This window comes from Hippichthys cyanospilos, chromosome 12 (genome assembly GCF_059441005.1).
Source record: "Hippichthys cyanospilos isolate Australia breed blue-spotted pipefish chromosome 12, RoL_Hcya_1.0, whole genome shotgun sequence".
Lineage (NCBI taxonomy): Eukaryota > Metazoa > Chordata > Actinopteri > Syngnathiformes > Syngnathidae > Hippichthys > Hippichthys cyanospilos.
The window spans coordinates 2,764,186-2,779,964 of NC_142380.1; the positions used below are offsets into that span (position 1 = coordinate 2,764,186).

General features: G+C 43.5%; 1 protein-coding gene and 1 long non-coding RNA gene across 8 annotated transcripts in view; one reads left to right on the plus strand and one right to left on the minus strand.

Annotated features, from left to right (window-relative positions):
- kctd1 (potassium channel tetramerization domain containing 1) overlaps positions 1 to 15,779 on the minus strand; it is a 16,187-nt gene continuing 408 nt past the window's right edge. Inside the window, exons 1-5 of one of the 2 annotated variants that reach the window (XM_088428957.1) lie at positions 9,552 to 10,155; positions 8,432 to 8,610; positions 6,366 to 6,510; positions 4,270 to 4,575; positions 1 to 1,348 (exon numbers count right to left, since the gene is read on the minus strand). In XM_088428957.1, coding sequence (XP_088285083.1) covers positions 1,184 to 1,348; positions 4,270 to 4,575; positions 6,366 to 6,510; positions 8,432 to 8,610; positions 9,552 to 9,791 — 1,035 coding nt within the window. In that variant the 5' untranslated portion in view covers positions 9,792 to 10,155 and the 3' untranslated portion in view covers positions 1 to 1,183. Of the gene's footprint in view, positions 1,349 to 4,269; positions 4,576 to 6,365; positions 6,511 to 8,431; positions 8,611 to 9,551; positions 10,156 to 15,779 lie in introns of those variants that run through there. The other variant, XM_088428959.1, reaches the window with a different exon arrangement.
- The window catches only part of LOC148414394 (uncharacterized), a 24,890-nt gene continuing 18,615 nt past the window's right edge, over positions 9,505 to 15,779 (plus strand). For 3 of the 6 annotated variants that reach the window (XR_015867408.1, XR_015867407.1, XR_015867409.1), the window contains exons 1-3: positions 9,505 to 10,032; positions 11,457 to 11,504; positions 11,833 to 11,969. This is a non-coding gene — a long non-coding RNA (uncharacterized LOC148414394). The remainder of the gene's footprint in view (positions 10,033 to 11,456; positions 11,505 to 11,832; positions 11,970 to 15,779) is intronic. The other 3 variants (XR_015867410.1, XR_015867412.1, XR_015867411.1) reach the window with 3 other exon arrangements.

Genomic DNA, 15,779 nt, shown 5'->3' on the forward strand with positions numbered 1-15,779 from the left:
ACAACTTGAGTTGACATTTATTTTTTGTACTTTTTTGCTACATTCCTCATTTTCTCAAAACTTTAGAGCGTAGGTGGGTCATTCATCTTTGAGAAAGAATCCAACTTCATATCAATATGTACTACAAATGACGGGCATTTTAAAGTGGGCAAAACCGATTTCAGTCACGTCTCAGGCAATACATTTGCTGCAAAATAGTCATTAAAACAAACATGTAAACAATGAAAGCATGAAAGTCATATCTCCTTTTTTATTCCCATGATGAAGGGCAAAAGATAGTAGCTACTAATTTAAATACTTAGCATGATTTTTGTTCAATTTAAGTGAATATATTTATGCAATTGAAAAAAACTATTAAAGTACAAAACACTTCATTGGTATCACAATATTCAGTGTGAAAAAAATGCAACGGTGAAGCAAACTTCAGATGCTAACCGAGACAACCTGCTCCGTAAGCACCCCGTGAGTGATCTTTCAATCGCGAGGCGTAATCGCACACACTTAACCACTGCGCCAATCGGGTGACGGCGTCAATGAGGAACGCAATTCAAATCATCAATTTTTTGAATGTATTTGATCCTTTTTGTCAAAAAAGCATTTTCTTCCTGATCCAATGGGCGTCAATTATTTGTGGAATTTTGCGCTGGCCCACGCCTTACCCCCACTAATGGTGGGGGTCGACTCTAAGGAAACAACAACCGTTCACGCATGGAGAATTCGAGCTGTTCAGTTAACCAAAATTGACTTCTGGCAAGAAACGAGGGGTACACTTTGTTCACATCCGTGGATAATTTTGCATCTTCAATTAAATCGGGGAGAACATGCAAACACACGAGGGCCCGAGCTAACATCGCGACCCGGAACCTTTCCCGCTTAGCCGCCGTGTTGCCGATTTCAATGCATATTCAACCTAATGTAGGCCCAAAGTTTTAAAACAAACTTTATTTCGGGATACAACATATATAAATCTTTCTCAATTGTGTTTTATGGGGGTAAACAATCACAAATGTCCTTGCAATTTCGAATTCAAACGTACTAAATCTTCCCACGGCAGATGCACCCCCCCCCCTTTTTTTTTTCCTGTAGATGATTTTATAAGAAAACAAAAACGTCAACGAGAAAATAAAACAAGTGAAGAAAACGTGAAGAAGAGTCCAGAACACGGAAAAGTCCGGCAGAGTCTCTAGTCTAGCTGCTCTTGCTTTATCCTATTGGAATTGGGTCCTCCTCGCTGAGGCGTCCTCCTCAGTTCCCGCCTCAGAACGTACTCGCTGAACTGGGACGAGTCCACGCCTCCCCCGCAGGAGCCGGCGATCTCGAAACCTCGCTGCTGCAGGCGTTCCAGAACCTGAAAGGAGGCGGAGAATGTCGGAAAATAATCCAGACGGCGTGGGCGCTTTAGCATGTGTCTCGTATGCGATATTTCCTGGACCGGTGGCCGGCCAATCACAGGGCATACAGTATATTGAAAAAAAATGAGCACTCACGATCACTCACGGTGCCTATCCAGGGGGACACCATAAATTGGTTGCCGGTCAATTGTATTGAACAACCATTCATACACCCAATCACATTTAGGGACATTTTAGTATGTCCAATACACCTGCTATGCATGTTTTTGGAGCGTAAAAGGAAGCCGGAGTGCCCGGAGAGAACCCACGCGGGCTCGGGGAGAACACGCAAACTCCACACTGGAAGACCGGCACGAGGTGGATTTGAACTTGGGTCCCAGAACAGTGAGGCAGATGTGCTAACAAGAAGAAGGTATATATATACGGTATATACGGTATATATATACCGTATTTTCAGCACTATAAGACGCACCTAAAAGCCTTAATTTTTTTTAAAAAGCTGATGGAGCGCCTTATAATCAGGTGCGCCTTATATATGGATCAATATTGAGATTGGGATTGGTAGATGGGGAATGAACTGATTAAGTAAACTTTACCTGTTTCTTTTGTGTGTTTACAATTGAACAAGGTTGGTCATATTGACATTGAGTTATTATGCTATTGAGAGTTTAGAGTTATTGAGTTATTACTTTGAGTATTACTATATTGTGATTGAAAGAGTTTGAAAATATGTCATTATTTGAGGGTGCGCCTTATAATCCGGTGCGCCTTATAGTGCGGAAAATACAGTGTGTGTGTGTGTGTGTGTGTGTGTGTGTGTGTGTGTGTGTGTGTATATATATATATATATATATATATATATATATATATATATATATATATATATATATATATATATTGTAAGCTGTAGGAGTTAGCATAGCGCATGTCGTGTTCACGTCGACAGTAATTGATTTGTTAACCCTACTACAGTCTCCTACTACTGATAATAATAATTCTGGATAATACCGCATTCTATCCGGGTGGTATCCAACGATACCTCGTGTTGTTTTCGAGGGTACTTTGAATGTCCCTTCGCAATACGCTATCGAGCGACACGAAAACCGCCTGGAATTTTAACCAGACTCTCATGGAGTCTCAGCCTCCTTTTTTTTTTTTTCCACGTCCATTGTTGTCTGGTGTGTGTTGGTGCTGCTTGTGTGATTGCGTTGGTCTGCATATGTGTTTGTGAGTTTGCCGCCTCGCAGACATCCACAGACGTGTCCCGAGGCCTGCAGGATCACATTCCATCGAAGAGGCCCCAGGGAGCAGTGTGGCTTTCTCTCCAGCACTTGGCTCAGTGTGGGTTGCTCAACCCCCCCCATCCCTTTTTCCCCATTTCTCCCCCCTGCCCCCAGGCACAAGCCTCCACCAAAACTACAAAGGTCCTCCATACTGCTGGCAGCCCCCTCCCTCTTTCAATCCCCCCCTCCCCATCTCGCTGCCTCCATTAGCCGCAGATACAGCATCCACCGCCGGCGTGCTTTAATAACCAAACAGGATTATAGGCCCCGCCTGGGGACAAGCTGCCAGGGAGCACGCTCACTTTCTCTCTTGCACTCACTTCAGAGACGGTTTTGTTGTTTTTTGGGGTGTTTTTCACACTGCCCAGATCAATGCCAAATCTATTCAAATATGCCTCTACCCCTTCAATAATGTATAGGATGAGAACTGAGAACTTAAGAAGCCGAAAAGCTTTTTTTTCCCGACAGACTGCCTACTCGGTGTCATGTTGGGCTCAGCCGTTTTCCACAGCGCTTGTCCTCACTCGGGTCATGGATGAGCTGTGGATCTAGCCCGGTTGATGAGGTACACCCTGAACCGGTTACCTGAATACTAAAGGGCATCTACACATTACAAACAATTTACACAAACATAAACACCGATGGACACTTTTGTTTGCAGTACAGGTGTTCCCAAACCTATCGGGTGAACTCCTAACACGATAATAAATCGTAATACGATTGAAACCCACTCTCTTAATGTCATACGAACGGGTTACGCTCCGAAAGGCCGTTCCTCATGTGAATTTGTTCCTTTGTGTGTAAGACAATGTCCGAACAAGAGTGCGGAAGTTTTGTTTACAATCACCAATCCTATATCCGGATCCAACACTGTACAGGACCTCCATTAACTCAAATACACAAAAGTATCAGCGGCGGAAAGACGTACTGGGCAGATGGTTTGTTTATGATCGCGGCGTCAGCATTAGAAAAACTTATTACACAGAAAAGGCGCCAAATGCAAAATCGGACTAAGGCTAGGTTCGCACTGCACCCAGAAGTGACACAGTTCCGCTTTTTCGCCCCATCCGACCTTGTGTCTGATCTTTTGTTGGCGGAGCGAACAACACAGATCAGACTTTTTCAAATGTGACCCAGGCCAGTCGGACGTTGAACGACTGCAGTACACATTTGCTTAAATCTTAAATTCTTAAATCTTATGATAACAAGTGTATATTTTCTGTGTGTTGTGTATAAGTGTATGTCTCCTCTCGGGAGACGTTGCTGTCAAGGCACAAAAGGCCATAATCGAGTACTACACATTTTCTTCTCCTTTCCATCTTAAATGTAACCAATTCAAAATCCGACTCCGGTTTGACAGTCATTTGAACCATTGCGGTACTTCTGTCAACACAAGTGTTAGGGACGCTCGCTGTGTGTGACGTCACTGTGTCCTCTGAGCATGCGGGGCAGTTTTGGGCTGTTTAATGTCCACACACGGGTCACATACAGGTCACATTTTTTTGGAAATGTGAACAACCTCACGAAAAAATCGGATTTCACCAAAAATTGGGAATTGAGCATTAACCTTTGCGAGTGTCTGTAAAATGAAAGTTCGCACATGGAGGACCGTGTGTCTGTAGGTTCATTCTTACCTGGACAGAATTGAGGTGGCAGTACCCGTTGAGCGGGAAACGGATGACGTGCGTGGAGTCGTGGTTCCAGCCGGCGTTGACGGAGTTGCACATGACATCGCCGATCTCGGGAAAGACGTCCTCGATCAGCGCCTTGTCGCCGCTCAGCGTGATCCTCTCGCCCAGGTCGGGCGCCACGCGCACCACCACGCATTCGCACGGGCGCGACACCCGGCCCAGCTCCTGATCCTGGCGCCAGTGCTCCAGTTCGGACAACATGGGCTGCAATTGGAAGTATCTGGCCTCCTCGTACAGCAGGCTGTAGTCCTGGGGGACGCGTTGGGACAACCAGACAAGTGAGTGATTGTTATCCCGTGTCATCTTGCTTCAACACTATGTTTAGCATGAAAAGCTGAGCTTGATTTATTTAGCGAGCTTCACAAAGTGCACCTTTGACTAAACTATACGGATGACCGATCGAAGGAATGATATACGATAAAAGTATGCACAGTGATACCAGTGATGTGTAACATAGCGTGACGGTCGGTGGTTTGGGTTTATGTCTTGCAATGTCGGATGCACGGAATGTCCCATCATTGTTTATCTTTTTAGACACTGATCACGCAATCGTCGGGTGGTTTTAGGAGTCATGAACGCAGCACCCCGAATCGGTTCGTAATGTCTTAGACTGTTAATCGTTACTCACAGACGAGTTTACATGGCTATGCGGTGTTTTGTTTAGCTAATGAGTCCAAGTTTTTTTCAACGTTTTGTTTTTTAGCATTTAGCACATCGCAGGATCCTCTCGATGTGACTCATACTGTTTGGCTGCCTCAGCCAATCACGTCCACTTCCTGGTTTGACGGCTTCAGTACACCTATAAGTTAGCTATATGGCAAACATGTTTATGCTACTTTTACGGAGCGTTTTATGGCAAGAAAGCGAACCCTCGTCAATATGAAATGATAAAATCCACATTGCGCTATTAATACACATAATAATTGAATGATTGATTTGTAATAAATTACTGTCACTCGACGATGGTTCAAATCAATTTTTTTTTAATATTGTGCTTTTATATATATTGTTTTTCATATTATTTCACCATAATATATTTTTTGTTTAATAAAACAGTTCAGATAATCTTGAGAAATGGCTTCTCAGTCAAAAAAATAAAAATAAATTGATATATTTTAGAGCTGTATTTTCAACCCCATGATACCACGATACCATATTTTTGCTCAAGGTTATCATACTGTCAGATTTTGATGTTGATTTTGAGCGTATACACTTGACAGTAAATAATCATCATACTACTACTACTGCTACCACTACTACTACTACTACTACTACTACTACTACTAATAATAATAATAATATTTAATTTTAAAGAATGGGTGTTGTCATTTTTTAAAACTGACCAAAATGTTTTTGTTTTATTGTTTTTATGACTGTCCTTTTTGTACAACCAGGAGGTGTTAACATACATATATACACATCTACCTGCGAAATCGGGTAGTCATTTGAAACGCAACTTTAGAATTCCTCCGTCGTATCGCATAAGTGGCGTAGCATACACGTTCCATCTCAAAGACGACGATATTTTCTCGAAACAGTAACGATGTATCCCCGCACAAAATGTGGACAGCGTTGCGCGGAGGCACACGCGCCGCTTTAGCAGAGAGTAGCGCCGGGCCTTGAGGCCAGTGCGTTTGAGTTCTCGATGCTTCTTGACTTGGGCCTGTCTTTTGTCTTTGCTTATTTTAGCTGACATACTTTCCACCGATGGAGCCCCACTGTGGATAATCTATCAGATGACGTGCGTCTTGGCTTTCTCCCGAGGGGCAAGTCAAGTAATTACTGACTGAATGGTACACAAGAGTTAAATGGTAGGAATGGGTCACATGTAGTGTAATTCACTCTTGCCGCATTAGACGATTTATTTACGTATGGCAATGATGAATCGTTTGTTTTCCTCCTTCGCTATCATAGGACACTGGCGAGGAAGACCCCCGACCTTTGCCGCGATTCAAACATGACATCAGAAGCCAAAGAATCACGCGTCGTATGTTTGCGCCGACTGGCGGGAGCGGCGATGAGATTTTCTCTCGGCTTACTTTGAAGTCGTCCGGGATGAGCAGCTTGGACGTCCTGAGGAAGTTGAGGATGTAGCGGAACATGTGTCCGTCCCTGTCAATGAAGTAGTGCTGCTTCAGGCTGTCCAGCACTATGGGCTCGGTGCCATCAAAGAGACGGCCGATTCTGTGCGGTGACAGGAGACGTGTTGGAAGCAAAGAGAAGGTCGGCGTAGCAACAGAAACTGCCTCATATCTTAGGAAACCGACTTACGTCAAGTGTGAAATGAGGTAACCAACTTTTGGGTGGCTATTTCTGAAATGGATTACTTCCACCCCACCGGGACAAATTTACTGGCAGAGGATCCAGATCCACTTTCAAGTAACTGCCGGACTATTCGCCCGTCTGTTTTCTAGAGCCGCTTATCCTCGCAAGTATCACAGGCCTTCTGGTTGGCTATGTGCACTGGTTGCCAGCCAATCGCAGGGCACACAGAGACGAACGATAATTTACCCAACCAATCTCCCCGTAGGACAATTATGGGTGTCCCATACACCTCCCACGCCTGTTTTTGGAGTGTGGGAGGAAGCCGGAGTGCTCGGAGAGAAACTATGCAGGCTTGGGGAGAACATGCAAACTCCCGGGGCGAGGTAAATTTGAACTCGGGTCCCTGAAAAAATTGTCCCTGAAATACGGTATACTGTCTGTTTATGATTTTTGCAGTACTTTGGCAAAGGCATCTACAACACCTGGCAGTTAATTTTAATGATAAAAAAATAATACATTTCCTTTATTGTATAAGATCACTATATTTAACAGAGGCAAGACATTGTAAGTAGTTGGAGTGGAATAATGAAGTGAAATAAAGATAAGAGAGGTCAGGGCCAGCTGGGCGCACTCCGCCCGAGGCAGGGTGCTGCTCGCCCTCGGGCGCGTCGCCCGTAGCGACCTCCAGATGGCCCCGTGCCCTTTGGCCTTTTCTTACTGCTGCTGTGGCATCTGTCCCAATGAGCATGTTCTCTTTGTCTGCTCCCTGCGCTCAACATCTCACGCTGCATTTGCAGGTCCAAGTGTCCAATCGCGATGTTATGTTTTGCATTGGGGCCGCCCCGTTTCCACAGACTCGTCACTTATGCTTCTGTTCGCACCGACGCCGCAAGCATCCACCCCAGGGCAGTGACAACATAAAAAGCATACGATAATTCATAAATAATACGATTATTCGAATTTTGTCAGTTATGCGGAAGTCATTGCGTAAAAGCAAAATGGAGGGCACGCCTTGGCTGCAGGGAAAAGTGTATGAAAATAGGAAGTGAGAATATTTAAAGGTTCTTCCAATCACTTTGGAAACACCTTTTATCGAATGGAGAAATGACAGGGAAAGGGGGGGGTGAATATCATTATCTTTGTCCCACGTTGTAACGTAAATAATAGGGTTTCTTACATTAATTTTCCTGCAATTTTTGCAACATTCTGTTTAAGGTGGTCAATTTATGTCAGCAAACAGAAAATTCTTTGTTGACTTGTGTTTCACCTCAAGACAGTAGGTGGCGGTAGAGACCATTTGAGTGTCATCATCACTTCACAGGCTACAGACAAAGAGACCATACCATTTTTCAAATTTTTGTGGGTATTAATAAATTCAACCTACACATGTATGTACAGAACTGATGCCACTGAACGGTTGGAGTGGTTGAAGGAAAAAAATATTCATAAATAACTAACGCCTTTAAAAGCATTTGCAAAATTAGAGAAAAAATATGCAATGTTTATACTTTGCAAAGTGTGTGCACAAGGGCTTTAAAAGAGCTAGTATAAGCCGATTAAATCGGTTGGTTGATTATCGGTATGATTTTTGGATGTCTACGTCTGCATGAAAAAAGTTCAGAACATTCATAAACCTCAGTCTAACTTTATAGATGAAAATGAATAATTATTTGATTTCCAATTAGATTGGATGATAATTTTCTGAAGCTCCCGTCTCCACACACTTTCATGTTGTCTTTCTTTTAACAGTTGAATGTGAAAAAACAGCGCCCCGGCTGGTTAAGATTGTGAATTGCACTTTGGATGATGTCTCTTAAATCAACAGCACTGGAAAACTCACCGGGATTCAGGGAATTTGGTGAGCGTGGCCAGGCTGCTGGTGTACATGTGTCCGCCCACGTCGATGTGCACCGGCGCGTTGGACTTGGTGAGCTGCGCCGGTGTGGGGATGCCCTGGTTGCTCAACGGAGACACCGGCGAGCGTGTGATCATGGGCCGGGACATACTGGAGCGATTGTCCTGTTAGCAAACACGCCAGGTACCGTTGATCAGTTTTTTTAAGATATATTTTGCTTTTTGCGTCATACATTGCTGCTGATGATCACACGTGGTAACACAGTACCTTGGAACTACATTTGTAGTAGAATTTCGAGACATATTTTAATCAACCATTCCAGAAGTGGGATCGTGTTTTATTTTCGTCTTGTCGGTAATGGCAATGCACAAAACGTGACAAGATAAAGGCAAACAAGGTTTAGCTAGCAATAGGCTGCTTCTTGTTCCAATTCATTTGCTCTTAATTTGAAAATGTACTGTTCCTGCCATGGCGTCAAAGAGCAGTAAATCGCTGGTATTTGCAGAAAGTTCACAAGTGCCTTCACGAAGCCTCAAGGGGACTATTTCTACCCCTATTGTTTCATGCAAAATCCAAATTGAAACCAGAACCTCTCCAACGCAAACCGGCTGAACACAAATTCCGGAAAAAACAAACTGCCTTTTATACATACTTTTCTGCCACATAAAACACTGCCAACTAACTATTCCTGCTGCTGTTCACGCTCACTACTGAGGCCAGAATCGAACCCAGAACCTCTCAGATAAAAGTAAGGCATGCCACCACAGTTCCCCTTTTGTCATTCATGTGCAAAATTAAGACAAAGAAATAAGTTCTCAACTCGACCTTGACCCGAATGTTGCCAGGATCCACAAGCGCTCAACCCCTGCAGGCCAAATAGCAAATTAATGTTTTTAAAAAAGGGGGAGGGGGGGGCAGTCCTGGGGCGAATTAAGACTTCCTCTTAACCTAAAAACACCGTTAGCAGCTCATTGAATAGGACCAAAAAGTTACTACACGAGCTTCGCCCTTAGATAGCGTCACGGGTAAAAATCCATCCCCAAAAAAGAAGAAGAAAACAAAAGCGAATCTATGGCTATAGCGGCATCAGAAATGCAGCATTTACCTGCGCCGGCATGACGCTGGTGGGCGACGAGGTCACCGAGTGGTCATTCTGCTTGAGCGAGGCGGCCGGCACCGGCTCACCGCGCACGGCGTACATGAGCGACGTCTCCCGGCATTCGGCCGCCCGCATCGGCGCTCGTTTGAGGGGAGCGTGCGCCGCCGCCTCGTCCGCGGAGGTGATTGGCCGCGGCCGCTTCCTCGCCTTCTGATGCGTCAGGTCCATGATATCCGTCTCGTCCATTTTTTTTTTTTTTTTTTTTTTTGCGCGTTCGCTGTCACGAGGTTTGATTTGCTGTCGTCTCCTTAGCTCGGTTCTGGTCTTTTTTGTGGGCTAGAATACGAGGCGGAGGACGCGCGGGGAGAGCGTGGCTGTCAGGCGGAGCGGCTCGCTCGCAATGGCTGGGAGAAGTCAAAGCCCCCGACAACATTAGCATCGCAGCGCCCGCGGCTCTTCGAGGCTGTCGCTCTTTCAGCGGCAGCAGGTACGAGTGTCGCATTTTCACCGCGGATGAAAAAAAAATCCTGTTTCTATACTGGCTTTTTACCCCTTCTCTTTTTTTATTTTACAAAAAAAGGTCTGAGCCCCCCCCACACGCCCACCTTCTTCTTGTATGGCTGACCTGTGCCCCCCCCCCTTTTTTTTTTCCTTTTGCCCCTCCTCGTGATGATGCGCGCACACATCGAACGCATAAGAGAAGCTCAACAATTAAATAAGCGTGTATTTAAAGCAGGATTCAGAACATTTTGAGACACAAAGTGTGGATGATCGCAGTGAACTTATGAACTTTTGTTTCCGTTTCAGTTTACAAAACTATAGCAATGATTAAATGTTTCCTACGGCACTGTTTATCAAGCTTTTTTGATCTAAGGCGCACTTGTTTTTCTTTAGAAAAACTGTAGTCGGTCTTTTGACTGGTCTTTTGCTTTGTTGGCGCTCCAGTTCATTTTGATGTCAGTAAAACTCTTGTTCTTCATTCACTTTGCCTCACTCCCAGTCGCGATTGTGACGTTGTTAGCTTTTTGTTGTTTCATCGTAGCCGGTCGGCTTTCGATATAATTCTAGCTTCACTATAAGTTATCTACGATGTTTTGTCAACCAGATTTTTGGATGAAAAAAAACAAGACAAAAGCATGTGTTTTTTTATACATCCGTTTTCTAGTGCCACTTATCCTCCCAAGGGTCACAGGCTTGCTGGTGCCTATCCCAGCCATTTTCAGGCAGTAGGCAGGGGGCACCCTGAACTGGTTGCCAGCCAATCGCAGGGCACACAGAGACGAACAAGAATTCATGCACCCAATTACACTTAAGGACACTTTAGTATGTCCTGCCATGCATGTTTTTTTTTTTTTTTTTGGGGGGGGGGGTGGAAGGAAGCCAAAGGGTTTGCAGAGAACCCACACGGGCACAGGGAGAACATGCAAACTCCACACAAGAAGGCCTAAACTGTAAGGCGGACGTGCTAACTACTCTGCCACCTTTTTTTTCATTTTTTAAAAAGTAGTCATGAATTGTAGATGAATACTTTATTCATGCACGTTTTGAAGAAATAGCTTTTTTTGAAACAGGAAATAAAAATACATTTGAAAGAATCTTCAAAGTAGGCACCTTTTTGCCCAGATAACAACTTTGCACATCCCAAAGTTAGATGTATGGCGTGCGAGAAAGTTGATAGCGTCAATTTCTTGACCTCTTGATACGTTTTGAGATTATCGCATCTTCGACCGGCACCGCGTCCATGAAAATGAAGCGTTGCGATGATCTGAGTCTTAAATGTCAAAGTCCAATCCTCTCTGCTGGTATTCTGCACGTTTTCCACGCTTCCCCCTCAAACACACCTGCTTCATATGATTAAGATGACGCTCAAGCTCCTGCGGAGCTCACTGACGAGCTAACGATTCGATCCAGGTGTCCCGGGGGGTGAAAGACGGACAACGCGAAGACCCTCGGACAGCCGTAAGTGGGATCGACCGCCTACCTGGAAGTCTCCCGCTCCGTCATATAGCGGAAACGCAAAGGGGCGGCGAGGCGTCGGCGCAGCGCTTTTAATAAGACTCCGATTGAAATTAATGAGTTTGAGCAGCGGCCCTAAAACATGCGCAGCGGCGCGTGGGGCTGGCAGTGTGAGTTTCACACCTAAGACTACCCAATTAGCAATTAAGCTTGCCTTTGAGTGCGGGCCCGCAATGTGCTGTGTGATCCCGCTCTGATTTGCATGCCATTTGTGCACGGGCTGATAAGCAGGCAGGCGGCAGCCATGCATAGTTTTAAAATTCAACTCCAGGATCCCTCGCAGAAGGCAGAGGGGAGCCGCGGGCCAAATGAGGGGAGAGAAGGAGAGAGAAATCACATGGCTGCTCTTCAAAAGACGACCTGTGTAAGGCAGCCGGCAAAGTGCGTGGGATCACACTCAGAATGCAGGTAATTTGTTCCCTGACTAATTTGTGGGGATGATGCTACGCGTGTGTGTGTGTGTGTGTGTGTGTGTGTGTGCGCCGCTTGGAGAGCTAGGAGTGTGCCCGTGGAGAGTTAAGTTCTGAAAACAGCTCGGTGGAATTGGATTTCCTCAAAGCCTTGTCATCGCAAAGGTGGATTGAGTGTAAAATCTGTAAGGCATTATGGAAAATAGCAGGAAGACGGGCTGAAAGGGAAGTGGATGCCGGGTGGGCGGGAGCGAGCGGCAATGTGGCGCAATGTGAGGTTGAGTCGGCGGAGGTGCGCGCCGGCGTGCGTGTGTTCCGTGCGCACGTGTCCCCCTCACTTCAAAGTATTACATCCGTTGATTCGTTTATCGGAAAAGTCGTACACGCAGCCTGGACAAACGTGAGGTCCTGTTGGTAAAATGACAGGAAGCGTTTGCTACTGCTCCTAAGCTGAAGCTAGCTAGCGGATCGGTTGCGCTGTGGCACGGCTCGCTCATACTGGTCATTCTTGGTACTACAACAGAATTGTTTGAAAGAAGAGCCTTACGATTCGTGTAAATTTGGTTTCGTACAGTAACGGTTCTCGGATGGGGGACGAGTACCCCGGGGGTACGTTGTCCTTAACCCTTGTGGCATTATGTTACAAATTATGGAAATTCCTTTGAATTTTTTTATGATATCAATGGAAAAAAATTCACTAGGGAGCTGAAATTTCCAGCAGATGATTAAAACATGTAATATTTCAAAATGCAACCATTCTGACATTTCAATGTGATTGCAGCTGGATGTGCGAGATTTTGTGTGCAAAAGTAAGCATTGTCCAAATTTTGGACCATATAAAACCATTATAATTACAATTTTTGAGATGCATTTTAATAGGATTTATGACAGTGATTTTCCTGCAATTTTTGCAACATTCCGTTGAGCGGGGGTCAAACTATTTCAAAAACAGAAAATTCTTAGTTGACTTGTTTCACCTCGACAGTAGGTGGCAGTAGAGACACAGGCTACAAAGACAGACCGCTATTCATTTTTTTGTGGGTGTTAATAAATCTAACCTACATATGGACGGATAGAACTGATGCCAATGATCAATTCGAATGGTTGAAAGAAAACAAATAATCATGAATAACTTTAATGATTGCACCTTGTGCAAAAAATTGAAAAATAAATACAATGTGTGTAATTTGCAAAGCGTGTGCGCAAGGCTCAAAGAAGCAAACTGCAACTTCCCGTCTGCCGCAACCATCGCAAAATGCGGAATCAACATTTCATGTTTCAATTAGCATTTCAGAACACAGCATCAGGATTCAGTGGCAACTGAGGCAGACCGCCATTTACATAATCTGGACGGGTTGTCTCTGTTTTGTTGCCCCCGTGGCCATTTTGTCTCAAATGTCCACATGACAACTAACTGCACACGTTGAGCTCGCTTTAGTCAAAAACCACAAGCGAATACACTTTCAGGTTGTTTACTCTTCTGCTGCTAAACTATTGCCATCAAACTTTTTTTTCGTTTGATGTGGTGGAGAATCTGCAGCGCATCACACTGAGGCATGTTTGTCAAATTTCTCGCGTGTAACGTAGCTTAAATCTGACAAACTGAAAGTCTCAATTTGGTGTAGTTTTACTCCATTACGTTGCATTAAAGCTAGATTATTAGAAACAAGACTCAGAAGCCACATTTAGAAACTGATTTGGGAACTAGACTCGGAAACTAGACTTTGAAACAAGAGTCACAGGCTCGGCTCAGAAAACTAGACTTTGTACGAGAAAACAGCACGGCAGGATGGCTTGATGTTCTGGCCATGAGCAACATAATCTAATAACACTAAGAGGCTGCCATCATCGTTGAATTTTCTTACAAAGAATATGGAAAAAAGTAAACAAACATCAATAGAAACATATAACTATGACAGTGATAAATTTCACCTTTTGGCGTGAAACGTTTTGCATTTTAACATGATGAATTTTCCAATTCAATGTGTAAATTTTCACATTATGTGATCAACTCAATTATCTCTACATGTTTTGCTCCACCATTTGTGTTCAAATATGAATTGCTCAAAGGCAACGTCAAATCAACTATTTTTTTGTCAGTAATGTTTTCTACATGCCTCCACTTGTCTAAACACGATATTTTGATTTATATTGTGTTTCTGGAGTAGGAATTCAAAGGGAAAAATAAATCAGCGGGTTTTATTCAGCTCAGGGGTGTGGGTGTGGTCATTTTGCCCGGTATGTGCTGTGGACTGAAAATGACATCACAGTGCCTAAGGGCTAAAGTAACGGCTGTCACGGTTCACCTGTTTTCCGGGTTTGGTCACGTTTAAAAGTATGCTATGATATGATATTGATATGATATAAGACTTAAAACATGCCATCAGTGTCTGATTTATTAAACATTAGACCCTATCAAACTTCATTTGGATTGGTCCACAAAAAAATAATCAACCTATAGTGTCCTCTTTTGGATCATAGAAGAAATATGTTATCAAAAACAAATAGCTTAATTATTAATAAATATTTTTCCAGAAAAAATAATCAATATAAAGTGTCAATTATGTTCTCAAAGTTAAATCGTTATAAATAAACATTTGTCAACATAAATCGTCCTGTTTTGGGATTACAGTACAGAAGTCTTGGTAAAAAAATATATCATGAACTTAATTATTAATTAATATTTGTCCCCCAAAAATTATCATTATAAAGTGTCAGACATGTTCTCAAAAAGAAATATGTATGAATAAATATTTGAACACAGAAAAACTTTAAACTTAAAGTGTCTTCTTTTGGGATCATAGTAGAGATCACAAAAATAAATCATTAACTTGACAGGTAACGAGAGGTGGCATATGACAAGTTGTATGGTACTATTCTAGTATTTCACAGTAATGAAATTGAGCAACCTACTGAACATAAAATCTGTTTCATGAACTCATATTTTCTTGAAACTTCATTAATTCAATAGTTATTTTTAAAGGATTTTTGCACGTTTGTTTTATTTAAAATCTCGAGTACCCCCTGAAGTTCCTTCAAGTACCTCCAGGGGTACTAGTACCCCCATTTTAGGAGCACTGCATTCGATATTTACTGTATGCTATCTTGCTGTGTTCTGTTTTGTACGAATTTGTTGTGCTATGTGCAGTTCGGTTCAATTTGAGAAGCTGGCCCTTTAATGCATTGTACAGTATTTGATAGCGACGTCACAGTCTGCTAAAATGCTGTGGTTTTCTAACAGCACCACCAAGTGGCCACTACCGATGTTACACAGCATCTCTATTAAAATGCCTGCAGTTCCAAATCCAAGCGTTTTGCGCGTACACGGATGCGTTTGGAATATTTTTCCATTTTCGTTTTGCGTAGGTAAACATCTTCGTTGTGACGTGTTTGAGATGTGTGCGTTTTGTTTACTTTTTTGTTTGTTTATTCGTACGTGAAGAGGAATGAGTCCAGACTTGATCAACTATATTGGATCATAACAGGACCGATTTTACGCACGACACGCACGTCGGAAAAGAGAAGATGCAAACATGCGTACCCGTTATCCTGGAACCATTCGCTTGATTCTACAACTTTTTTTTTTAAACGTTACAACATGTTTTTTTTTCTTTCTCTTCGAAGAGAACGAAGGAGCGGAAAAATGCCCGGGGCGTAATGACTCCACAATGGCGTCTTTCAAATAGAGGCTGTGGGCCAGCCAGGAAGTAGCATTTGCCCCCCCTCCCTCAAAAAAAAAACAAAAAAAAAAAACGGAGTGAAAGTCTCGATTAAGCTTTCGGATCAGTTCTGAGCAAGTTTAGATGGC